Consider the following 26,814-nt stretch of genomic DNA (forward strand, 5'->3'; position numbering starts at 1 on the left):
GTGCTGTGCGGCTTCTCCTCCCCTAATTATGTGGCCGGCCGTACTTGTGTTTCCCGGCCGCTTCCCGGCCGCTCTTGTATTTAATTAGCAGCAGCAGCATTTCTCCTGCGCCAGGCCACATCAAAGGCTCTGTGCCACTTTCACCCACACAGCAACACTTACAGACACGCAACGCCACTCACACCCACGCAAGCCCACTATCATCCACGCAACACCACACTCACACACGCAACGCCACTCACACACGCAACGCCACTCACACATTGTGGGTGCAGATTGTGGGTGCAGATTGTGGGTGCAGATTCAGAGTGCAGATTGTGGGTGCAGATTGTGGGTGCAGATTGTGGGTGCAGATTCAGAGTGCAGATTGTGGGTGCAGATTGTGGGTGCAGATTGTGGGTGCAGATTCAGAGTGCAGATTCAGAGTGCAGATTCAGAGTGCAGATTCAGGGTGCAGATTCAGAGTGCAGATTCAGGGTGCAGATTCAGGGTGCAGATTGTGGGTGCAGATTGTGGGTGCAGATTGTGGGTGCAGATTGTGGGTGCAGATTCAGAGTGCAGATTCAGAGTGCAGATTCAGAGTGCAGATTCAGGGTGCAGATTCAGGGTGCAGATTCAGGGTGCAGATTCAGGGTGCAGATTCAGGGTGCAGATTCAGGGTGCAGATTGTGGGTGCAGATTGTGGGTGCAGATTGTGGGTGCAGATTGTGGGTGCAGATTGTGGGTGCAGATTCAGAGTGCAGATTCAGAGTGCAGATTCAGAGTGCAGATTCAGGGTGCAGATTCAGGGTGCAGATTCAGGGTGCAGATTCAGGGTGCAGATTCAGGGTGCAGATTGTGGGTGCAGATTGTGGGTGCAGATTGTGGGTGCAGATTGTGGGTGCAGATTGTGGGTGCAGATTGTGGGTGCAGATTCAGAGTGCAGATTCAGAGTGCAGATTCAGAGAAAACTCAGCAGCACCACCACCATTGCAATGCAATAGGTCTCGTTTTAACGCAAATGTAAGCTATAGGCCTTGTAAATGACAAAGCCTTTTATTTATGTTCCAAAAACCAGAACGCAAAAATAAAGGGCATTATCATTTACAATGCTAATAGTTCAGACTCGCGTTATTGCGAGACCTATTGCATTTCCAGACAAACAACCACCTTCTCCTAAATGCTAACAAAACAGAGATCGTGCTTTTTAGGTCTCGTCCTTTACCATTCCGAAGGAATGGGAAATGGCGAGAATTCGAGTGCTCGAACTGATTGTCAAACCACCGCATTTTTTCGTGGCGTTTTCTTCAAGTGCACGTGGCCACAGGCACGCGCTTTTGGCCCATACACTTTCATGGCCATCTGTTCCTCAATGTCCCTCCCACCCTTCGTTTGATCTTGCCGCGAGTTCAGGCTAATGGCCCTCCCCCCTCCCCCAGCACAGAGCGCGCATCGCGGCCGCACAGCACTTCAAAGGGCTTCTCCCAGCGTGTGCTGTGCGGCTTCTCCTCCCCTAATTATGTGGCCGGCCGTACTTGTGTTTCCCGGCCGCTTCCCGGCCGCTCTTGTATTTAATTAGCAGCAGCAGCATTTCTCCTGCGCCAGGCCACATCAAAGGCTCTCTGCCACTTTCACCCACACAGCAACACTTACAGACACGCAACGCCACTCACACAAGCCCACTATCATCCACGCAACACCACACTCACACACACAACGCCACTCACACACGCAACGCCACTCACACACGCAACGCCACTCACACACGCAACGCCACTCACACACGCAACGCCACTCACACACGCAACGCCACTCACAGATTGTGGGTGCAGATTGTGGGTGCAGATTGTGGGTGCAGATTGTGGGTGCAGATTCAGAGTGCAGATTGTGGGTGCAGATTGTGGGTGCAGATTCAGAGTGCAGATTGTGGGTGCAGATTCAGAGTGCAGATTGTGGGTGCAGATTCAGAGTGCAGATTGTGGGTGAAGATTGTGGGTGCAGATTGTGGGTGCAGATTGTGGGTGCAGATTGTGGGTGCAGATTGTGGGTGCAGATTCAGGGTGCAGATTCAGGGTGCAGATTCAGGGTGCAGATTCAGGGTGCAGAGTCAGGGTGCAGAGTCAGGGTGCAGATTCAGGGTGCAGATTGTGGGTGCAGATTGTGGGTGCAGATTGTGGGTGCAGATTGTGGGTGCAGATTGTGGGTGCAGATTCAGAGTGCAGATTCAGAGTGCAGATTCAGAGTGCAGATTCAGGGTGCAGATTCAGGGTGCAGATTCAGGGTGCAGATTCAGGGTGCAGATTGTGGGTGCAGATTGTGGGTGCAGATTGTGGGTGCAGATTGTGGGTGCAGATTCAGAGTGCAGATTCAGAGTGCAGATTCAGAGTGCAGATTCAGAGAAAACTCAGCAGCACCACCACCATTGCAATGCAATAGGTCTCGTTTTAACGCAAATTTAAGCTATAGGCCTTGTAAATGACAAAGCCTTTTATTTATGTTCCAAAAACCAGAACGCAAAAATAAAGGGCATTATCATTTACAATGCTAATAGTTCAGACTCGCGTTATTGCGAGACCTATTGCATTTCCAGACAAACAACCACCTTCTCCTAAATGCTAACAAAACAGAGATCGTGCTTTTTAGGTCTCGTCCTTTACCATTCCGAAGGAATGAGAAATGGCGAGAATTCAAGTGCTCGAACTGATTGTCAAACCACCGCATTTTTTCGTGGCGTTTTCTTCAAGTGCACGTGGCCACAGGCACGCGCTTTTGGCCCATACACTTTCATGGCCATCTGTTCCTCAATGTCCCTCCCACCCTTCGTTTGATCTTGCCGCGAGTTCAGGCTAATGTCCCTCCCCCAGCACAGAGCGCGCATCGCGGCCGCACAGCACATCAAAGGGCTTCTCCCAGCATGTGCTGTGCGGCTTCTCCTCCCCTAATTATGTGGCCGGCCGTACTTGTGTTTCCCGGCCGCTTCCCGGCCGCTCTTGTATTTAATTAGCAGCAGCAGCATTTCTCCTGCGCCAGGCCACATCAAAGGCTCTGTGCCACTTTCACCCACACAGCAACACTTACAGACACGCAACGCCCCTCACACCCACGCAAGCCCACTATCATCCACGCAACACCACACTCACCCACGCAACGCCACTCACCCAAGCAACACCACTCACACACGCAACGCAACTCATCCACGCAACCCCACTCATCCACGCAACCCCACTCATCCACGCAACCCCGCTCATCCACGCAACCCCACTCACACACGCAACGCCACTCACCCACGCAACGCCACTCACACACGCAACGCCACTCACACCCGCAACGCCACTCACCCACGCAACGCCACTCACACACGCAACGCCACTCACACACGCAACGCCACTCACACACGCAACACCACTCACACACGCAACGCCACTCACACACGCAACGCCACTCACACACGCAACACCACTCACCCACGCAACGCCACTCACCCATGCAACGCCACTCACACACGCAACGCCACTCACCCACGCAACGCCACTCACACACGCAACGCCACTCACCCACGCAACGCCACTCACACACGCAACGCCACTCACACACGCAACACCACTCACACACGCAACGCCACTCACACACGCAACGCCACTCACACACGCAACGCCACTCACACACGCAACGCCAGGCTACACATCATAAATAACAATCATTTGCAATGCTATAGGTCTCCCATTTACTTAAATTGCACATAATGGCATTGTAAATGACAATAACTTTCAAAAAAATTTACTTTTACAATAAATTGAAAAGGCATTGTCATTTACTATGCCAACAGCTTAAAGTTGCCTAAATGCAAGACTTATTGCATTGCAAATAGCCAATAGGGCTCGCTTTTGGGACCATCTAAGTGTTTATGCATGCAACATTTTATGTTGTTGCAACAAGGAAATTATGCTGCATAACTACTTATAAGGGCCCAAAAGCGAGACCTATTGGCAATGCCAATGCTTGTTATCCTTGGATTGCCTTGTCGCTAATCTCATTTGCGGGCTTATCAGTGACTTTCTTTCTTCATTTTGTGTTTTCCCCTCCCCTGAAGCATACTTTTTTATGAACCTTCTACTGCTTACATTTAGGAACTACTTTCTTCTTTTGCTGCCAGCACTCCAAGGGAGTGCATGTGTGTCTGCTCTCATCCTGTGCATGTGTTTCTGCTCTCATCCTCACATCCCTGGTGTTCTTCGTGTTGTCCTCCCCAACCCCTAGCTCATCTGTTGCTTCTTCCATCTATCCCCCTCCGTTTTTTATATCTCCCCCAATGCCCTCCGTAGCTCGCCCACACCTCTTCTCTCAGAACTGATCTTGAAGGTGCTAATTTGCTCCCCCCCTGTGGCATCCTGCTAATGCAGCTTGTTGCCAGGGTGTCACATGCATTAGAATACTTTGTACAGGTTCTGACATTGTTTAGTTTAGAGTATGTAGGCAGTTAAGCCTGGACCTTTCTACTGATGACAGCTATCCTGTGGATGGGATCCTATACTATAATAAATACTTAATTTACCCTTCAATTTACCTTTGGACTTCTTTACATTGGCGACAGGACGGGATTTATGAAGGAAGAAAAGAAGAAAGGATCTCAACAAGGATATCTTGTTCTTTATTTTGGAAATTCACAAAAGGTACTGTTAATTTTTTTACACTTTTTGTTCAGCGAATTTAACGCTCTGATATTTTGCCTGACTTTTCGCGCCAATCCTGATTTTGAACGCAGGCATTTTAAACGCATTTTGAACGCATTGTGTGGCTCGAGCCGCTGTGGTGATGCTATTTCATGACAATTTGTTTCACCCTTTTGGCAGTCTCTGTACACGGCGCTCGTTTGCCTACAGTTCCTGTTTTAAGTGCTCTGTAACTAGCAGTACATAGCGGGAGGTTAACATCTCAGCCTTGACTTCGGCATCTTTTGAAACCTCACCGTTTCTTCTGCTCGAGCTCTCACCAGCGTCATAACGTTCTTCCTCACTGACGGAGAAACTCCAGCGCAGCGCCACAGCGTTCTTCATTACGGACTGTGTTTGACTGACTCGCGAATGCATTCTGGGTAATTCTCATTACGCAGGAGCGTCTTGACGCATTCGCGACGAAGTAGCAACCATTTTTTTTTGGTTTTTTTCACGGGAGCACTTTCGTGACTACGATTACCCAAGAGAGACTATACACAGCTATACTACGAAAAAGAGAGACGATACACAGATATACCCCTGCGTGACGAGGAAACAAACATTCTGATCTCTCTGTAGTAAATTTGATTACTCTGTATTTATTTCTTTAAAGTATCGGCTGGGTGAACTGAGCATGGCAGAGCAACAGGTATCCAACTGTGTAACTTTAAAAATTAAGGGAAAAAGACACAGACTATATTGGAAAACGATTTTATTTACATCTCTACACTTGGTCAAACATTATTGCTGTTCCAGAAAGGGATCTTTATTATTACTTTGTGTCACATAATTTTTCCTTATTTTTCTTTTACTGCATCTTTTGTTGTTAATACATTTTGTGTGAAGTTTATATAATGCAGAACGTAACAGCGCCTCCGTTCTTCTTACAATCTCCTGGGGATCCTCCCATTAGATGGAAAAAGTGGCGTAAGGTCTTTGAAAGGTATGCAAAAGTTTGTGGGGCCAACTTAAGTGCGGAAAGGAAAACAGCTTTGATACTGCACTGTTTGGGATCAGAGGGCCAGGAGGTGTTTGATCACCTTCCGGAACAACAAGATAGGAATTTAAATGAATATGAAATTTGTATAGCAATGCTTGACAAGCATTACCTCCCAAAGGTATCTACTATTTTAGAGAGATATCATTTTGGTCGCAGATTACAACTTGAAGAAGAAAGTATAGAGAACTATATAACTGCGCTGAGAAAGTTAGCATCATCTTGGAGTAGTGTGGCTCACTGGTTAGAGGCGGCAGACCCGTAAGCAGAGAACGGCCCGGGACCAGGGTTCGATTCCCGACGCGGCAGGGTCGTGGACTAGGGTCAGCGGACTCGATAATTCTCGCCTCGGTGCCTACTCTAGTCAGAAACCACACTCGGCAACTCTGGGCATCAGCTTGCCTCATCTTCACAACGGCCCCCCCAGACTGCCGGGGATGCTTGGTCGCACCTTAGAGATACCCATCAGGGACCATCTCTCAGGGTGAGCCAGGACGGGTTCCCCAGCGGTCGAAGTGTGGAGATACTCCTCCGGGAGTCGATTCCTAGCGCTATATAAACCCGCAATTAAATTAAATTAAATTAAATTTGCTGCCTCTATTGACGAAAGAATAAGGGACCAGTTCATGCTGGGATGCAGCATTGAACGTGTTAGAGAAGAATTATGGCAAAAAGATGAGCCTGACTTAGATGATGTGATTACCATAGCAAAAAGGATTGAACAGTCTATTAAATGTGTGGAGGTCATAAAAAAGAATGGTGAAAGCAAAGACAAAAGTACTGTTAATCTTGTTAAAACTTCGAATGTAGTAAAAAGAGAATGCTAGCCAGAGAAGTAGTATGAGAGATGTAACCAGTAATAAACTTCTCAATGGTAAACCAGATAAAAAAATTGATTTTGCGCAAGTGAAATGCTTTAGAAGTGGCAAAATGGGACATTTTGCCAACGACAGGCAATGTCCTGGGTGGAAGGCCACTTGTAGCAAGTGCAAGAGGAAGGGACATTTCTCTGTCGCTTGCAAGGGGAGGGAGTACAAAGGCAAGGTTAATGAGATTTATTATGATTTTGATGAGACAAGTGAATGTGATGAAAATGTTGGCTGTGGTCACGTTTTCGTCCAAGTAGTTTTTGGTCCTCAACCAAAGAACTGTCCTACTGATGAAATTTTGGTTAATGGTCATTCCATTAGGGTGTTATTTGATTCAGGTGCCAAAATCACCATTGTAGCAAAAGAATTTTATCTAAAAAATCTACGGGGGAAAATTAAAATGCTTCATCCTGATATAAGACCACTTGCATACGGCAGAAAACCAATAGAGCTTTTAGGGTACTTTCTAGGAAACATTGATTACAAAGGGAGACTTACCAGCTCGAAAGTCTATATTTCACAAAAAGGAGACAACATTTTGAGTTGGTTTGATCAAAAAGATTTGGGAGTAATGTTAGATCCCAATTCCTCTCCCCCCATCATCTTGAAGGATCTTCCCTTTGTTAACGCCAATGCCGTCAATGTAAATCAAAACTGTGATGAGTCTTTTTTAGATAAATTGAAAAAGGATTTTCCTAATGTTTTTACTGAAAGGTTGGGTTGTTTGAAGAACTATAATCACCACATTAAGTTGAAGAAGGATGCCGTACCTATTTGTTGTAAGGTACGTAGTGTTCCCATTGCTGTTAGAGATCAAGTTAAAGCAGAGTTGGAAAAATTGGTCAAGGAGGGCATCATAGAGGAGGTTGAAGCAACTCAATGGGTTGCTCCGATTGTAGCCGCCAAGAAATCGGATGGCTCTCTTCGTTTGTGCATAGACCTTAGGGAGTTGAATAAAAGCGTAGTGGTAGATCACTACCCTTTACCTAAAATTGCGGACATGTTAATGTTATTAAAAGGGGCAAAAGTCTTTAGCACGGTGGATTTGAGGTCCGCCTATCACCAGATAAGACTTGATGAGGACTCTAAGGATCTAACTGCATTTGTAACACCATTTGGCACATTTCGCTTTGTGAGACTTCCGTTTGGGCTGGTGTCAGCTGCTTCAGTTTTTCAAAGAGCTCTGGAAGGTATTTTAAAAGGTTTAAAAGGTGTGAGGGTATATCAGGATGATATTCTTATTTTTGGAAGTTGTGATGAAGAACATGATCTTAGACTTGGTGATGTTTTGAAACGTTTGTATGAATCTGGTCTGACGGTAAAGATGGAAAAATGTAAATTTAAAAATAACTCTATTGATTACCTTGGTCACACGATCTCGAAAGGTGGTATTTCGCCGAAAGCTAGCTTGATCAATACCATGATGAAGATGTCTTCTCCAAAGAACAAGGAAGAATTGGTTAGCTTTCTAGTTATGGCGGAGTACTATAGTAGGTTTATATATGGTTTTGCTTCTTTGTGTGTTAGCATGAGATCATTGTTGAAGAAAGGATGTGAGTTTGTGTGGAGTGATGAGTGTGAAAAAGAGTTCATCTTTCTAAAAGAAAAGTTGAACAATGCCCCCAAATTGAATAGTTTCGATCCTGAGAGGAGATCTATTCTGATAACAGATGCAAGCTTAAAAGGGTTAGGGGCAGTTTTAACACAGGTAATTGAAGGACATGAGGTAGTCATCTTGTTTTTATCAGGAAGTTTAAGGGGCGCAGAGCTGAGGTATTCCGTAGTGGAACGTGAAGCGTTAGCAGTCTACTGGGCTGTGAAGAAGTTAAAAAACTTCTTATGGGGAAGTACTTTTGAAGTGAGAACTGATCACAAACCGTTATGTGAGATTTTAAAAACCAAAGGGATTGATGCTGTTTCTAGTAGACTCACAAGATGGGTTGTAGGATTACAAGATTATAACTTTGAGGTCAAGTATCTACCAGGTGTTGAGAATAAAGTAGCAGATGCCTTATCTCGCCTTGTTTCTCAAGAAGAATTAGATCTGGAGGATGATTAGGAAGGTGAAGATGAAATGGTTTGTGCAGTAGGTGAGAGTGTCATTGATAAGTGTAAGTGGTTGGAAGCTTCACAAGAAGATTTGAGTCTTATGGAGATCTTGAGGTTGATCAAGGTTGGATGGAAGGTCAAGCCAAAAGATGATGACATATTAGAAAAGTTTTGGCATGTTAAAGACCAACTGTCTGAACATGACGGCTTATTTGTCAGAGGTACTAGGTTGGTTCCTCCAATGTCTATTAGGAGTGAGCTTATTTCACTGGCTCATAGTGGGCATATGGGCATTTCAAAGACAAAGGAGAATTTGAGGATGTCGTACTGGTGGCCTAGCATGGATTTGGAAGTGGAGAGGAAAATTAGAGATTGCATGGAGTGTGCTTTAAGTGAGAAGGTGGCGAAACCCAAAATCCAGCCCATGGTTATTAGAACACTTCCAGACAAGCCATGGGAAGAAGTTGGCTTAGACATTCTTGGGCCTATTTACTCAGCAGGGTCTGAATGGTATGTTCTAGTTTTAATAGATTTCTTTTCTAGATGGCCAGAGATTGCCATCACTCGTGGAATAGAGTCTAAGCATGTGATACGTTTTTTGGAGAAACTTTTTGCTAGAGAAGGTATTCCTAACATCATTTTAACGGACAATGGGAGTCAACTTGTCTCTAGGGAGATGGAATTATTTTTGTCTAAACATGGTATAAAGCATAAAAAATCTTCTCTGTACCACCCAGAGACGAATGGCACTGTGGAAAGGTTTAACCGTGTGCTCAAGGAGACAATTAAAATGTCTAAATCTGCAGGTTCAGATTGGAGGTCAGATGTGTTTAAAAAGGTTAAGCTTTATAGGTTATCACCACATGCCACAACGGGTAGAACACCGTTTGAGCTCTTCAGATGTAGGCATGCCAACACTATGGTTACTCCGCATTGGGTAAATGATTTACATTTGAAAGGATCAACTGGAAATGACGAGTGGAAGGTAGGCCAGGAAAGAAAGCTTCAAGCTAGGAAGAGAATTCATGATTTGAGGCATTCTGTTAAAAAAACGGTGGTGCATGTGGGTGATTGAGTTCTCATAAGAAATCCTTATAAGAAAAACAAAATGTTATCTGCTTCATTCTTGAAACCTATACAAGTTATCAAAGTTTTAGGAAATGTGATCAAAACAGCTGATCATCGCATTTAGAACTTGAACAGGGTTGTGGTGATCAAAAAGGACTTTGTTGACAACTCTAAGTTTCCTGTGTCAAGTTCTTCATCTGCAGGTACCTCGTCACATCGGGCTGTCATTGATCCTGTCATCCCCAGGAGATCTTCAAGGATTACACGCCTACCTACTCATTTAAATGATTTTGTAAAATAATTATTTTTCTGTATTTTACTATTTGTTATAAGAAGGGAGATGTGTGGCATCCTGCTAATGCAGCTTGTTGCCAGGGTGTCACATGCATTAGAATACTTTGTACAGGTTCTGACATTGTTTAGTTTAGAGTATGTAGGCAGTTAAGCCTGGACCTTTCTACTGATGACAGCTATCCTGTGGATGGGATCCTATACTATAATAAATACTTAATTTACCCTTCAATTTACCTTTGGACTTCTTTACACCCCCCCCCCCGCGTTGTTCTCCCAGCCCTACCCGTCCCGTTTTTTTCTTGTTTTTTTACATCTTAGGAGGACAGGACAGCTGCAATTTGCTACCAGGGCGATCCTTTTTCAAAGTAGGCTTCCATGCACCATATCATTGATTTTTGTTTAATTTGGTGCTCCAAGATGGGCTTCGATCTTGGAATGATATGTTAAAAAAGAAAATGGCCACGGTCTCATGATGTATGAACACACGTCTGGGGACAGATTTTGGTTTACATTTTTTCAGTTTTCTTTTTGACAATGCTCTTCAGCATCAACAGGAAGCATAGGCAAAGCCAATAGGATGTCTAACTTCTTTAAAAAGCGAGACGCACTGGCTTTGATTGTTGTGCATGTTTCAGTGCACCCAAGGGTGAGTTAAAAATAAGACTGGTGTTGCAAAAGACATCACCTTAAACTTTCCTCACCGTACTTTCTTTCTATGACGCATTATTCTTCACAGCAACTTGCTCAGGTGCTTTCGATGACATGCCACTCAGCCCTTTATCCACATAACATCTTTTCTAAAAGAAGATGGATGGGTGCTGCATGTGAGCAATGTTCTGCATGGCAATGTCCAGGACAAATGCAGGGACCACTGAGCACTTGGAAGAGTAGACTGTGCTCTCTTTATAACCCTATTCTGCAGAGAAATGGTCTTAAATGTTGCCTTTACATGGATAAAAACTGAATTGTGTCATATGTAGCATATATTTCAGCCACCAAGACCATTTGTACATTCACCCAGGATCCTGCAATGGGTGAATACATGCAGAAGAAGGGCACAGGACATAGAAGTGGCAACAAACTTCTAAGTTCCTGAACCCGAAAGCATGAAGACATGCACATCATTGCAATGGCAGACAACGCATGCATACTGTGGCAAGTACCTTGAGAAAGAGGCATTTTGGTGACATCTATGCAAGAGACACAGGATTGCATCACGTTATTATGTAACAACTACCACTTTCAGGCAAATAAATGAGTTAAATGAATGGGCCTTTTTTCTAAATAAACCAACATTATGAAATCTCCAACAAAGATCCACACCTGCAAACAAAAGCTCAAACAGTAAATAACTGTAAAAATAACTGTAAAAAAACCTGAATAAAACAACTAAGGTCAGAGCTAGGTTATGAATGTCCATGATTTCTTTTAAAAGACATATTTTAAAAGTGCCAAAACAGTAGACCATAAACGTCTACAGCATGCGCAAAATCTAGCTGAGATATTGCCAGGACAAAAGAATACCTTTACGGGTTGTGGCAACAACCATGAGGTTAGATCAGTATACCAAAGGTGCAGGCTGCTACACTTGTGTGATAGTTGTTAATATTGAGCGTACCCAACTACTATCACCTCTCTTCACGGTGGAGATCTATTTCCTTTGCTGAACCTTAAAGAGCAGATGGCAGGAAATAGGACTCCATAAAGAGGCAAAGCTCTAACCTCATACTACTCTTCACTACAGACACTATTAGGCAAGCTTCTGTCAACTTCTCTTCTGGTGTCTTTCACTTCTATGGTCATCACTACAGAAGCTTTGATTCTTTCTCTTGACTCCCTCCAAATAATGAAAAATACATCTCAACTTGTGTGTTTGCTAATCCAGTCGTGGATGTCCTTCTCTCTCTATTCTTCCCCTCTCTGTGGATTAAACAAGTTATAATTAACTCAGAGACGCAATATGCACTGGAAAAACTGAAATACTGAGCTAACCCGGGTTAAAGAGTCACATCAAACAACTGGTAACTTTCACCACAGATCAAACACAATAAACTCTTCTACGTCCACCATCTATTACAACCAATCATTCAATACCCAACCACTGGCCTAGCAAGGGCACTGTGAGGCCTAATGCAAGCAAGGAAACTGGGCCCCACCACCTGGTTTGGTACTGAACATTAGCCACTAAATGGGGTGAAGTGGGCCCCTCACACTCCTGGACATTGTTGCAACTACATATGCCCTATTATCGATAGCTGCACTGCAGAGCCCAAGTTTGTAACACAACTGGCACCACAATACTCTATGATCCTGACTCCAGTCAGCCTAGAACCCTGCAGATACGTGCACTTAGCTCATAGTCAAGAAGGGTGCAAGGCCACAGCAATTTCTAAGCGAACACTAACAACATATTAAACATTTAAGTGTGACTATTTCCAAAGATGACTACATTCACTGAGCTAAGCAAACAGAAAGGGAGATATAAGGTAAATCAAATGTATAACGTACTTAGAGGTTCTGATGTATCTGCATTGAGCAATTAAATTAATGTATGGACCCATGTAGAATATACCTGTCAGGACAGCAAACAGAGGCATAAAAAAAAGACTATTATGACTTATAAACCTTACAACTGCTTGTAATGAGCTGAGAAGCAGAAAGATTTACAGACGGGTTTGACATATGAAATCTTGTGGTTTGTGAGGATGACTAACTTTAAAATAAAAATTCTTCCTCATGTATTTTAGTCGACCCTAGGCACGGCTAATGAAAATCCAAGATGATGTTGGAGAAATGAATAGCACTGTCTTTGATCTCCTTTGAAGCAATACGAAAAACATAGCACAAACAAGACTTATGACAGCAAAATACAACGGAGGATTTGGCTTTTTCAGATTGTCAAGGATACTAGATGTATCCCCAACTCGGAATGGTTCATAAGTCGAGAAAAAAAAACTCTGGACAGAGAGTAGTAATCAAAAGGCGAACAGAATTCCAATTGTGGTACATTTCGCCTAACCTATTAACCACTATTCACCACACTAAATAAGGGTGGGTGGAATGAAACACCGAGCCCTCCCCTACTTGCAGACACCAATATTACAAAAAACAAGAATTCACACTAGGTCAGCACAGTTATCTTTTCAACTGTGAATCATGGAAGGGTTACTTAAATTCCCTTTATCAACTTGAATGAAAACGGAAAGGTTGGGATTTGAGGATGACAGCTTTTAGTGGCCTACTGAACCAAATAACTAAAAGGGAAGCTCACGGAAACTAACCACTTCTTAACTGTTTTTTGTAAAAGGAAGCAAACAAGTGGCTGGTTTCTATAACGCATAGCCAACTTGTTGTGCCCACATAGCAGGAAAAATCCCACTCGAAACAGATTTGGTAAAAAAGGTGACAGTTTAAAGGTGGAAAAGGATGAAGGAGCAGTATGGTCTTGGTGTGCGCAATCAAGAGGAAACAAAAATAAACAAATGTGAAGGAGTGGCACTGCCCCTCTAACTTTAAGTAGCAAAAAATAAATAAAAAATGACTTAATGTCTAGTTAAACCAAAAAAAACAGGTCATCAATGGTGGGCAGCATTTTCTACCTTTGGGGATAGAAAAAACATAAGTCAATGGAATGACGCATCTATCAGATGACATGCATTTGTTTCCCATCATAACACAACCATTAACTAGTAATGAACATGCCATTCTGAATGGTACAGTGATTCAGCAGCACAAAGGGCGAGTTTCGCTTTCGCAATATGGTAACTTACTTGCCAGTGCTTTTTTCCCTGCTGCATGGTATGCAACAATGAATTTTTTCCCATCTCTGTCTTCTGTCTTTGTCTCTAACCCAGGAAACAAGTTTTTGATTGCTTGGTGGATAACAGTTCTTTTTTCTTTTGAATCCTCCAACACCTGTCAACAAAAATAACAATGCAAATCTTGTCATTGCACTGCAAGACCTAAAGAGGTTAATGGATTAGCGAGTTTTGACATGACAGTAAATAGGTACATTTGAACCATGATTTCAGGATTTAATCCACAGAGCAAATCATGAAGTTAAATCCTTAAACTTTCATTAGGCACCAAACATTAATGAAAGAAAATGCTGAAATCAACCGACACCGTTAATGATTAATGTTATTAGATTTTTTAAAGATTATCTGCATTCCTGACAGCATGGACTAACCATAATTACATTCTAGATAAGGATTGGAGGCGAGAATTAGGCATAGCATTTTCTTTATTTAGGTCCAGCAACTACACCATCAAGTCAAACCATGGACTGATTTTCGCGTGAACCTTGGGAATCTTTCAGTCATTAGCTAGCAATCCCTACAACAATCGTGACTCCCTCCTTCCCTTATCTAGAAAAAGATAAGTGCTCCTAAAATATTCTTTAATATTCTTCAGTTATATGATATGTACTGGTGTTAGGAATGTTTTTGTCATTGACTGGTTGGCCCATGCATTAGTTTAACTATTTTCTATTTCACAGGTACTGGAGGCTAGAGTGGTCTCAGACCACCTGTGCATCCCAGATTTTTGACCGGGCACATTAGTGTGATGCAGTCCAACCACTGTTAGAGGGCGCAGGCAGGTGGCCCATTCAGAGTTATGCCTGCCAACTGCGTTTTTTCGAGTTGCCAAGGTTTCAGATTGCCTACGTGTGATATTTTCATAATTTCAGTGTAATTAAGAGTGACATTCAATGACTATGAGTGACACTTTCTCGCCATCAGTATAATCTTACCCACACTTAGTAGTAGCATGGCACAGCGCAGAGACTAGGTCGGATATCTGTTGCCAGGCGGCAGCCAGAGAAACAATACATTAAACAGAGATTCCCTGACTTAGCCAGCCTGCGCATCTTTGGCTGGCATTCAATCAAATTAATGGCATGATCAGATCATGATCAGTTGACGGAGTTTGTTCAGACTCTCTGCTAAGAGGCTGAGTACAGGATGTGAGAGGGGCCCCTGCGGAGATCTTCTCACTGGACAGGTGTCCAATTAGGCCTCTCTTTTACTGCTGTTCAGACTACCCCAGTTTCTGGTATCTATTGAGAAGCTTCATTTTGCGGCTGGACATCCACATCTGTTTGATACTATGGTGTGAGCAGGAAATGCTTTTTTAAATTAATTAGGCGGGTGTGTAGTTTTGTGCTTCAATCTTCAAATCTCTGAAGTCTGTTAGGCTTTCTGTGATAGGATATTTCCACGTCATTAAGTTGTACACCAGCACATACCTTATGGTCTTGGAAAAATAGTACTCAGAGGTCAGATTTTATGTGTCTGTTCCAACAATGTAGGAAACTGGAACTACACCATTGTATCGCACTTCAGGATGCAGTTCTTTTGCATGACAATCTCAGGCGCTGCGGTAATGCGGGAAAATTACCAGAAATACGTTATTCTAACACAAGATGCATGGCACCTGGCAGGGCTGCATATTTTCCCCTGAGCCATCAGCAGTAATGCAACCCACGCAGCAGGGACACTTCAGCTGTGCTACGGTGCCATTGACTCCCCAGGGGCAAAAGAAAACATTTAAAAGTGGCAATAATCTTCACTGGCAGGACCGGAGAGCCTGGAATGGGATGCCCCCGAGTTGTGTTTGTAAGATTCAAGGGAGTGCCGAAGGGAGTGTCAGTGAATTTAACTAGGGTGTGATCACCATTAGACCCCATTGGTCCTTGGCCTAGTTACATGCAAGGTATACTTTATTTCCCCTATAAGGGAGCACCAAGGCATACGCCTTACATTTACCTTGCCTGCCCAGCATCCTTCCACAGCCCTATCAAGGCTCACAATGTACCAAAGGGAAGACTCCTATCATCAGGAGGAGGAAGTAGTAGAGTTCATCCCATGGCATGACAACCTGGCAGACGTAGTAGCTGCCTCTGCCAAAAAGGCAGTTATTTCTGCCTTGGCACATCTGGAAACAACACTCATGCAGCTGGCTTCAGCAGCACAGCATCCCTTCCCCTAGGAGTGAAGGAGGACCAACTAGGTCCCTCGAGACCTGCACAACCTCCTAGGCAGCCCTCTAACCTTTCTAAAGAGAGGCCCAAGCAACGCAGGAATCCCAAACCTATAAAAGATGCTTTCGATCATCTAAAAAAGGCTTTCTTAGACAGAGAGCACCCTCAGTCAGATCAAAGGGCATGGACATCAGGGGATACCACCCTACCCGTCCTGGAGGCTCACCCCCATTTCTACAGGCTACGAATCAGACTCCCGAGACCGTGGCACACTAAACCACACCCACCGCTCATAGTCCCACCTGATGATTCCCACAGTGATGCCACATCATCTGACATGATGACACCAGAAATAATATACAATCCCCATTAGACTTAATGGGTCTCAGACAATAAAGTGGCCGCTCGCATGCTTGGCTGTCTTCATAAACCTTTGTACAATAAGTTACGGAATTGATTGAGAGCCGGATGCCCTCACTCCAACCCCAGAGATTAATGTAAAGATGGGTATGTTTCTAGCCAAATACATTAGGGAACCTACGAAAGAGATTTACCGATCTTGGCCCGCCTGCCAGGAGAAACTCTTATATATACTGTGTCCCCTAACCAGAAATGTTGACATGACAGAAAAGGCCAAACAGTTTGGTTTTCTCATCTCTTCAGACATTTCGCCAGGATGGGCCCGACGGGTGATAATTTGCTTGGGGAACACAAACTACACCATTTCAACAGAACAACGCATGTCTCTGTTGAGCAAAGCAGACCTCAAACTGGGGAATTTAACCGCTACTGAGGCAGGAGCTGTTGTACCTAGAGTTCTCTTTGGAGAGCCATTAATAAAAGAGCTTGGCAGATTTGTTACTTAGCTCCTTAGATAAGGCCCAAGCCTCCATCTAAAGAGTTTTTGCCACTAGAGTTTTCCCCTGGGCCAGCAGAGGAAGGCGGGGCTCATCCGCCTGCACACTCAGGAACCTGGCAGGATCAGTCCTGATTTGGGGGCTTCTTTACCACACGAAATGCTGGTCGCACAAAGAACAGAGGGGCATGTCCACTGTCAGTTTATATCCTAGTAAGTCTGACCCCTTCAACTTACAATTTAGTGGGAAGCGGGGGGCAGGTTAGCAAGGGTCCTGCACAAATGGACCAAATAACTATAGGAAAGAGCCCCTTTTTGCCAATCTTACTGATGTTTTTCGACTGCTGTACACTGGGTCCCTGCTAACCAGGCCCCAGTACCAGTGCTTTTCCCTAAAATAAGGTAAAAGACTCCAATTGTCACCAAATTGGTCCACACATTGGCAACCCTGTAAGTCCCTAGTAAGTGGTACCATGGTACCTAGGGCATGTACTATGCCACCCTTCGAGACCTCCTATAAATTGAAAGAAGCCTGCCATCGCAGACTGCGTGTCATTGTACAAACCATGAGTGAAAAAAAACATGGCAAGCTCACTGTATGCCATGCCAAAGTCACTGCATGTAATATATGCAAGTCACCCCTACAGTAGGCCTTGTAGCCCTAAGGCAGGGTGCATTATATTACATGTGAGGGCATGTCTGCATAAGCAGATACAGCCATATGTTATTTAGTTAAATTACTAAATGGTACAAGTGAACAGGGTTCCCATCTTGAGTATATGTACTGAGCACTGGTCATTACACGTTCCCCAGATACATGATGGCTTCACTGAAACCTATGTTGTTTGGTATCAGACACCTTGTCTTAATAAATCCACACTTATTCCAATACTGGATTTATGACATGCAACCAGAGGGTACTTTAGAGGTGCCCCCTGAAACCTACTAGTCCTCTGGTGTGTTGGTTGACTGTTCCAGCCCAGCCTACCACCATAGGCATGTTTCTGACCCCCTGTAGTTGAAAGCCCACGCTCGCTAAAGCCAGACACAATGACTGCTTCAGAGGAAGGTGATCACACCTCCTCCAGAAGGATGGCTAGTGATTTAGCATATCAAGGCCAGGGACGTCAAACTCCCTGCCCCCTTTCATAGGCGACCCTGGCTTCCCCCAGACCTGCGAGATGCCACCTCCTGCCCGGAGGTCCATTTGGCACCAGGACAGTTGGGAAATTAGCTATGCAGTAGGGTGTTGCACCACCAGACTAGTCACACCCCTAAGGTGGGCTACCTGATGTGTTCCACAAAAGAAGGGTTCCACTATTTTGATTTTGGTGAAATTAGGAACTCTGGGAAAGGATTATGCCCACTCCCCACGGAAGGTGTCATATAGGGGGTGTAGTGACCCCAACGGTAAGCATCCCATTGGCTACTACTCTTCACTCCCCTTAACACCCCTAAATTCAGTATTTAGGTGTGCTCCTGACACCAGGAACTCAGATTCACCTGACCAAAGAAGAAGGACAAGGAAGAGGTGAAGACTGCAAGAACTGAAGACTAGCTGTGGACTTGGCGCCAAAGCCTGGCTGCCTGCTTCAGTCTTGACAATTGCAAAGACCCGATCAGTCCTGCAGCTATGTATCCTCCAAAAGCCTCGGAGGGGTGCCAGCACTTCGTCAACCATCAACATCTCCCTTGAAGTGGAAGAGCCACTTCCCTGTAGACACTGACCAGAACGTCCGGTTCACTGAACTGCTGATCCACTGGGTCCACCAAAGCAGCATGCGCCCGGGAGGAGGTCACCATGCCACAGCAGGTAAGATCTGTCTTCCCACCTAATCTGGAAACGCCAGAACCCCCAGAAGTCGCCCTGCATCAATACTAGGGGTGCCAGAACAAACAGGACAGACCAAGACAAAGAAAGTGTGCCAGCAAGTACAAAAATTGTAATCAGCAAACTATAAAAATGCTGAATAGGATGATTCGAGCTCAGTATCTGAGTAAATCGTCAACATATAAAGCTGAAATAAATAAATTGAAGAATCAAATTCGAAGACAACGGGCTAAACAAGAAAGGTTGAAGCAGGACCGTAACTGGATTGATATCCAAATTGCAGCAAAGCAATGCAATCAACGAAAATACTGGTCTTTGATAGCCAAGATGACAGGGTCAAAAAAGAAGCTTGAAGCAATTCCTGTCTCAGAAGAAAACTGGGGCAAATTTTTAAATGATTTGTATAAACCCAATATGAATGACCTGGTGAGAAAGGACATCGATCAAGAAAAGATAACCAATGATATAAAACTCTCCAGGGCATCGGCAATGTCAATTGCCCTGAACATTAAAAAGGCAAGAAGTACGGGCGCATCAGGTCCTGACCAGATCCCGATTAAGGTTTATCAGACTGACAAAAACGCGTGGGGTCAGATGCTAGCGCCATTATTCAACTATATATTCGACTCTGGAAATATTCCAAACTCTTGGAAAGGAAGTACAATAATTCCAATATATAAAAAAGGAAAAAGGAGTATAGCTGGCAATTACAGACAAATTGCTTTAATGGATGCTGGCGGAAAGATCTTTGCGGCGGAAATACTAGACCGACTGAAACATTGGGCATTTTCAAAGGGATTAATCCCTATGTTTCAGGCAGGGTTCCGGTCGAACCATTCAGTTACTGATAATATAGCTACCCTCCAATTTTTATTAGACAAATATGTAACAGGCAAATCCCTGCCAATATACGCAGCCTTCATCGACTATTCTACAGCGTTCGATAGGGTTGACAGGCCGACGTTATGGATGAAATTAAGAAAAATGGGTATCTCAGAAACTCTGCTACAATTAATTGTGAACTTACATAGTGAAACCTGGTGCCGAGTCCAAATGGGGGGAGAGAAGGGCCTGTCAAAGATAATATATACACCCAATGGCCTAAAGCAAGGATGTCTCTTGGCTCCGCTCTTATTCTCCCTATTTATTTATTTATTATATAGTTTTGTATAGCGCGAACAAGACCCGTGGGTATCAGAGCGCTTAACATGAAATATGAAAAGGAAAAGGGTTAACATATATATGAGCAGCTAACAAGCAACCGCAGTGAGGTAGATGATATAAATATTCATAACACATGTTATGTTAGCGTAAGTAAATATGCTATGTTTAAATTAATAACAACGACATGTATATATAACAACTACGAGGTAGTTCGGTATAGGTTCATGAAGGATGTTGTTCTCATGTTCAGTCAAAAACACCATTGCTATTAGCCTTTAGGTTATTCTTATATCATAGGATACGTATTCCATTATACTATTGCAGAAGCCTCCCCTTATAAAGGTGTACATGTTCTGTACTAATGCAGTAGTATAGCAGAGCCAAGATCACTGATCTTCATTAAGTAATGTATCTCTTCATCAGCAGGCTCTTCACTTCTCGTTTGAATGTTACCAGATTCTGGATCTTCCTGATGTTTGGGGGGAGTGAGTTCCATATTCTGGGGGCCGCTCCTGAAAACGCTCTGTCATAGGTTTTCTTATTACGGAAGAGGGCTGGCCGTAATAGCAGCTCCTCCGCACTCCTAGCTGGTCGGTTGCCACCGGACAGCTGAATTTTCTTTGCTAGATATCTTGGGGTGTTGTCGTGTAAAGCTTTGTGTGTGATACATGCTATCTTCATTTTGATTCTTGCTTCGTATGGTAACCAGTTTAGTGCTTTCAAGTGCGGAGATATATGGTCATATTTCCTGGTTCCGGTGATGAGTCTCGCTGCAGCGTTAAGGCAAGCTTTCAATGGTGCTGTGGACATTTTTGGTAATCCAGCCAAGGTAGTGCAACCATATTCAATCCTCGAGATAACTAGGGATTGGATTGCCAATTTGAGGTCCGATTCTGTGATGTATGGTTTCAATTTTCTTAAGTAGTTCAAGTGAAATCGGGCACTTTTCGCCATTGTGTTAATGTGGGCTTTCATGTCTAGGTTCTCATCTAAGGTGATTCCTAGAGATTTTGCTGAGTTGACGAGGGTTGGGGTGCAATTTAGCGCGGTCATGATTTTCATCCATTCCTTTATTTCTGTATTGCTCCTTGGTGGAGAAATTAATAGGAACTCTGTTTTATGTGCATTCAGCTTCAGGTGGTTTGCAGTTAACCATTGAAGTGCCATTTTTAGTGTCTCATTCAATAATTCCAATTCTTTTATGGATCCCACCTTCAAGTATATTTGCGTGTCGTCCGCATACATGTGATAGGATATTTGAGATTTTTTGAGAATTTCTGTGAGTGGTTCGACGTACAGGTTAAACAGATCTGGGGATAGGGTCGATCCTTGAGGGACTCCAATTGAGATAGGGCAAGGAGGTGAGATTGATTGGTTAACCAGGAAGCGCTGCGTTCTGTTCTGTAAAAAGGAATCGAACCATTTAAGCACAATTCCCGATATTCCCATCCTGTCCCGTAGTCTGGTCAGCAATGCTTCATGATTTACCGTATCAAATGCCGATGACAGGTCTAGGAGAATCAGTAAGCATGCTTGATTTTGGTCAAGGGCCTGTAATGCGTCGTCAGTAATGTGGAGAATCGCTGTTTCCGTGCTGTGCCCTGCTCTGAATCCTGATTGGCATTCATCTAACAAGGAGAATTTGGTGATGTGTTGGCTCAGTTGTTTCTGCACACATTTCTCAGTCAACTTTGCCAGTAAAGGGATGTTGGTCACTGGGCGAAAGTTATTTGGATCTGAGGCATCCGCTGTTGGTTTTTTGATTATGGGAACAACTTGACCTGTTTTTAGGCCGTCGGGAAGGATCCCTTGTGACAGTGATGCATTTATTATTTCGGTCCATATTGGAATCAGGATGTGATTGATTTCTTTTACGCATTTTGCAGGCAGAGGGTCTTGGTAGTGGTTGTTAGGTTTAATTCCTGAGAGCGTCTTGGCAATCATGTGTTGGTCGTACAGTTCGAATTTTTCCCAGCTCGCCTTGTTTTTTGCCATAGTGCAGTCCGTTGTAGATTCGGCATTGATAGTAAATCCAGGTTCGTTGGGAAGGTTCAGCGCAGAGTTTCTAAGCTCTATTTCGAGTGCTTTGGCCTTTTCGGTGAAAAATGTGGAAAATTCATCACAGCTTAGAGGTGTTTTTGAATTTTCTTGTACTGTTTTGGCTAGTTTGTTTGATTGCTCCTTTAGGATTTCAAATAGTTTTCGTGGTCTGTTTTTGGCATTATCCAGTTCTGCTCTTATAAAATCCTTTTTCGAGTCGATGATCTTTTTATTATATTGTTTCCTTATTTTTCTGAGAGCTTTCAGTTCAGGAGATGATGGGTGTTGCCTCCATTTTCGTTCTGCCATTCTCAGTTTGCGTCTATCTTCATTTAGTGCTTCGTTAAACCATGGGTTTTTCTTCTTCTCTGAGACTCGTTTCAATTTTAATGGCATGGTGTTATTAACGATATTTTCGACAGTTGCAATGTAGTGTTTCGTCAGCTCGTTAACTTTGTCCAGGTTGTTGGGTGGCTTTAGGTCTCTTTCACAGCTTTCGACCAGAAGTTCCATATTTGCTTCTTTTGTGTCTCGAGTCCATTTTTTGGTCTTGAGAGGTTGTCTGGTCCTACCTTTTCTCGCTGTGGGTATCATGAATGTTATGGCGTGATGATCAGACCAGTCACATGGTGTTATGGAGTGGATTGTTGCACCTTTGTTTCTTGAGATAACCCAGTCTAACGTCGCTCCTTTAGAGTGTGTGGGTAGTGTGCACGCTTGAGTGAGGTTTAGTTCAGTGAGGAAACCTTTAAGCGTGTTGACCAGTTTGTCATTGCAATTCTCCCAGTGCAGGTTGAAGTCGCCTAGAAATATATTATTGGCAGCATTGTTGGAGTTGGCTGTTATGATCTCCATTAATTCTGCTATAAACTTTGCGTTATCTCCTGGTGGGTGGTAAAATGTATGCAAGTTGCAGCGTTGAATGTTATTTGATCTTATGTTAAGACCAAGATACTCACAGGATTCTAGCGGGTCGGCCTGAATTTGTTTAACCTCTATATCAGATCGATGAATACAGGCTATCCCTCCCCCTAGTTTTCCATGTCTATCCAGTCTCAAAACGTTGAATTGTGGTGGTACTAACAGATCCATGGTTGGGGATGAAGATTCCGTAAGCCAGGTTTCTGTAAGGATTGCCAGGTGATGTCCTTGTTAAGGATGAGGTCCGCTATGTCCGATGCATGTTTGTTTGCAGATCGACAGTTGAGTAGTAGACAGGTGAGATGTTTTTCTTTTTTGCTAGCATTCCCGTTTTCGTCTTCGTTTGGTGTTAGCTGTATGTGCTGTAGGTTGTGGGGGTTGGATGTTCTATCGTTTTTTTTCGCTGTTCTGTTAACGTCAAGTGGAACTGTTTTGATTCTCTCCTCTTCCTTGTAGTCCGATAGGTCATATGTTCGGATGAAGGCCAGTGTTTCCTCTTTGGATATTGATTTGGTCCTGTCTGGTCGGTTGTCTCTCTGTTTTAAACGCATGTCCGCCTCGTTACTCTTTCTATGCGAAGAGTGTACCAGATTTTGAATATCCGTGACTTTAGCTTGAATGTTCACCGTCATCTCTTCAATTTTTTCTATCGTCTGTATGGTATTAATAGTGGCTTGAGCTAGCTTGCTCACTAGTTTCTGAAGCTTACTAACGTTCTTCATGTTCTGGTGAGATTTCTTAGGGGCGGCAAATCTGTACATCCGCTCAACTCTTCTCCTTTTTGGAATGGTTCTTATTTGCGCTGCCATTATCTTTATTTTTTCTCTATGATTGTCCGTTCCAACTCTATTAGGTTTGTCGTTGGTGCTGGATATGTTCTGAGTTGCTAGGAGCATGTTTGAGGGTGAAAGTCTACAGGTCGCTGGTGTTGTACTAGCGCGTGGTATAGGTATGATCACCTCACTTTGATTGTCGGTCCCATCTCTATTTAGTTTGTCGTTGGTGCTGGATATGTTCTGATTTGCTAGGAGCACGTTTGAGGGTGAAAGTCTACATGTCACTGGTGTTGTACTGGCGCTAGGTATAGGGAAGTTGGTGGAGTTAGATAGGTCCTGTGATGTAGGGATTTCATTTGTCGGTGGAGGAGTGTACGACGTTGTTATTGTGTTGGCGAGGGTGTGGGACGTAGGAAGGCTGATGTCTTCTGTCTCATCCCATTCCTGGATATTAGGTGGTACTACCCTCGGTGCCAGTGTGAGATCTACGTGATGAGCCACGTGGTTCGGGAGTAGGGGCGACTCTTCTCTTAGGCAATGATAATGTTCTTTGTTTGTCTGATAGGTAGACGTGTTCTCTAGTATTGGTCTTACTGGCCTTACTGGGTCAGTTAACTCTACCTGGTTAAGGTTTAGCGCATGATGGTTCCTGGTTCTATTAGCGCCTCTGGTGGTGACATCGTGAATATCTAGAGTGTCTACTGGTGGGGTTAGGAGAAATTGATTACTCGGGTCGTCCATTGAGTCTTTTAACGATAGGAAGGTCTTGGCAAATCTCTCTAGATCTCGATTTGCTGCTTGTATCAACACCATACCGGATTTATATATCGTGATGCTAAGTTCAGCTCTGCATCTCTCTGACGATGAGGTTGACATTTTTAGGCCATGAGGAATGTTTTTCGTAGTTTTTATGGTAAGCATCCTAGTGAAGGCATTGCGCCATTTAGCTGTTCTGTAAGTATAGAATATAAGGTCATTCATTTTCGTACCATTCGTTGCGTTAAAGTATAGGTCTGCGAATATTGTGTCCGGGTTTTTCCTCAGGTAGTCGTGTTTAAACTTCTTAGCTGCATTTTTAGTTAGATTGTTGGGGTATTTTATACTCTGGACACTCAAGCCAGCATATTTAAGGTATCTTTCGCTCATTTTAGCTCCGTTCTGCATTAATTATGGCGCTTATTGGTGTATTATTCTGCTTTTCTGTTAATTGCACCTCAACATATATCGATGTTCCGTAGTGAGAATATATTCTCTGCTTTCCCCTAATTGAATTATATATGTATTACCATAATTCAGGAAAATTAATTTGCCTATCCCTTATTCTGATAAGTCAGGTGTGGGGCTGTCCGTTACAAGATGTCTGACTTTTAGTATCTCTTGTTCTTCTGTGCAGACTTTCTTTCTTTCCACTCCTGTGGTAAGTCCTCTTTCTCTTTTGCTCCTTGATTCTTTGGTCTGACGACAGTCCCTTTTCAGTGTCTATGCCCAGGAATGATGTAGTTTGGCTGGCACTTTGGTGGCTATCGAAAGTGTTTAGGACACATCATTTCCCTGATCAGGATTTGTTCATCTTTATATTCTTATATTCAACCCCTTAGGTCTCCTTGCCAGGAAGGTCCTCTGAGATATTTGCATCAATACCAAGGGGGATCGCGGGCGACTAATGTCTTAAGCGGCCGCCATTTTAAGGTCAGGCGCGCCGCTTTACTGCTCCACACTCGTTTCTCCCGCTTTCTTTTCCTCGCTTATGCTCATGAAGGGGGCGGTGGAGGAGGGGTCGCGCAGTCGGTCAGGGTGCTCGTACCTTCCTGACTTTTTCCGAGGCTGCTCTGCTTTTCCCCACTGCTACCGGATCCCGCCCTCCGGCACCGGGGGTCCCGACGATCGCCTCAGCTTCACGCAGCCCTGCGCAGCCCAGAGCGGCATCAGATGACACTGGATGGCTCCCGTTTCACTCGCTGTGGTTCCACTCGATTCCCGGTCCGTCCTCTATGGGTCCGATGGGAAGAGGCGCCCCTGTAGTCCGCCGACCAGGTACGTTATCTCCGTTGTTAGCCGAGTTCCTCCCGTTCCTTTTTGCACTCTTTCTTCCTTAATGCCTCCGGTCGCTCCTGGGTCGCACTGAGGGTTATTTGGGGATTTACTCCAATATTGGAGATCCCTAACCCCAGAGCTCCTCGCTAGAGCTCCTGACCAGCGGCCATCTTGACCATTACTATCTATATTTGAGTGACCTGCCATTGCATCTACAACAAGGGCAATGCACTCCACCGAAAATGGCAGCTCAACGGATACACTGTTTGCTGTACGCGGACGATATAGTCTTGTTCGATTTGACACCCTTTGGTCTTCAAAATCTTCTAGCCATATTACATAACTACTCAAAAAATCACTTTTTAACCCCGAATGTAAGTAAAACTAAAGTAGTAGCATTTACAAAGATTAAGAAAGATGTGAAGTACCAATGGAAACTGGGAGAGGAGACCTTGGAACAGACAAAGGAATATACCTATCTCGGAAGAATATTCTCACATAACATGAGCAATAGCAAACAGATTATCCATTTAAAAAGGAAATGTGAGTTACATGCGGGGGCAATATCACGCTTATACGCGAACACCGGCAGCAGGCACTTTTCAGCCTTAATAAAAATTTATAGAGCCAAGATCTCCCCGGTTCTATCTTACGCCTCTGAACATATTCCCCTAAAACAATGGAGTTATATGGACTTGAACGAAGGGAAAATCCTAAAAAAGCTACTGAAAGTTTCTAATTCAACCCCAGTACAGGCATTAAGACTGGAATGTGCGATTACAAGTGCATTTGCAATATCAATAGCAAGCCTCATTAGGTGGGCCTATAACCTTTTACATTCCAAAGAGGGTACGCTTCGACATCTGCTAAAAATCGAGTCCTTTAGTGAGGAAACCACCGACTCTATATTTGTCAAAAATTTGAGAGAGGCTTTCCGTTTCGCAGAAATAAGTGCAGAAATGTTATCATCTTGGACACCCGCACAACTCAAGCTGTTTTTAAAAAACTTTTCACCAAAATTGAGTTACGAGCTCGATCAGTTACACTGCACAAAATTATCTATGTATAAATCTTATGCTGACTCCCAAGAATATAAGCAAAAACTGCCTTATTTGGAATATACTCTTACTCATGGTGCAAGGCGTACGATCATGATGCTACGTTTGGGCATACTCCCTTTATTATCTTTTACCTCTTCTTGGAACGTAAAGATTAGTTCACAATGCAATCTGTGTTTGGGG

General features: G+C 43.8%; 1 protein-coding gene across 4 annotated transcripts in view; it reads right to left on the reverse strand.

Annotated features, from left to right (window-relative positions):
• PUS7 (pseudouridine synthase 7) overlaps positions 1-26,814 on the reverse strand; it is a 285,701-nt gene that overhangs the window by 166,351 nt on the left and 92,536 nt on the right. For all 4 annotated transcript variants that reach the window (XM_078680365.1, XM_078680374.1, XM_078680391.1 and 1 more), the window contains one exon: positions 13,739-13,883. In XM_078680365.1, coding sequence (XP_078536491.1) covers positions 13,739-13,883 — 145 coding nt within the window. The remainder of the gene's footprint in view (positions 1-13,738; positions 13,884-26,814) is intronic.

Source organism: Lissotriton helveticus, chromosome 1_1, assembly GCF_964261635.1.
Source record: "Lissotriton helveticus chromosome 1_1, aLisHel1.1, whole genome shotgun sequence".
Taxonomy (NCBI): Eukaryota; Metazoa; Chordata; class Amphibia; order Caudata; family Salamandridae; genus Lissotriton; species Lissotriton helveticus.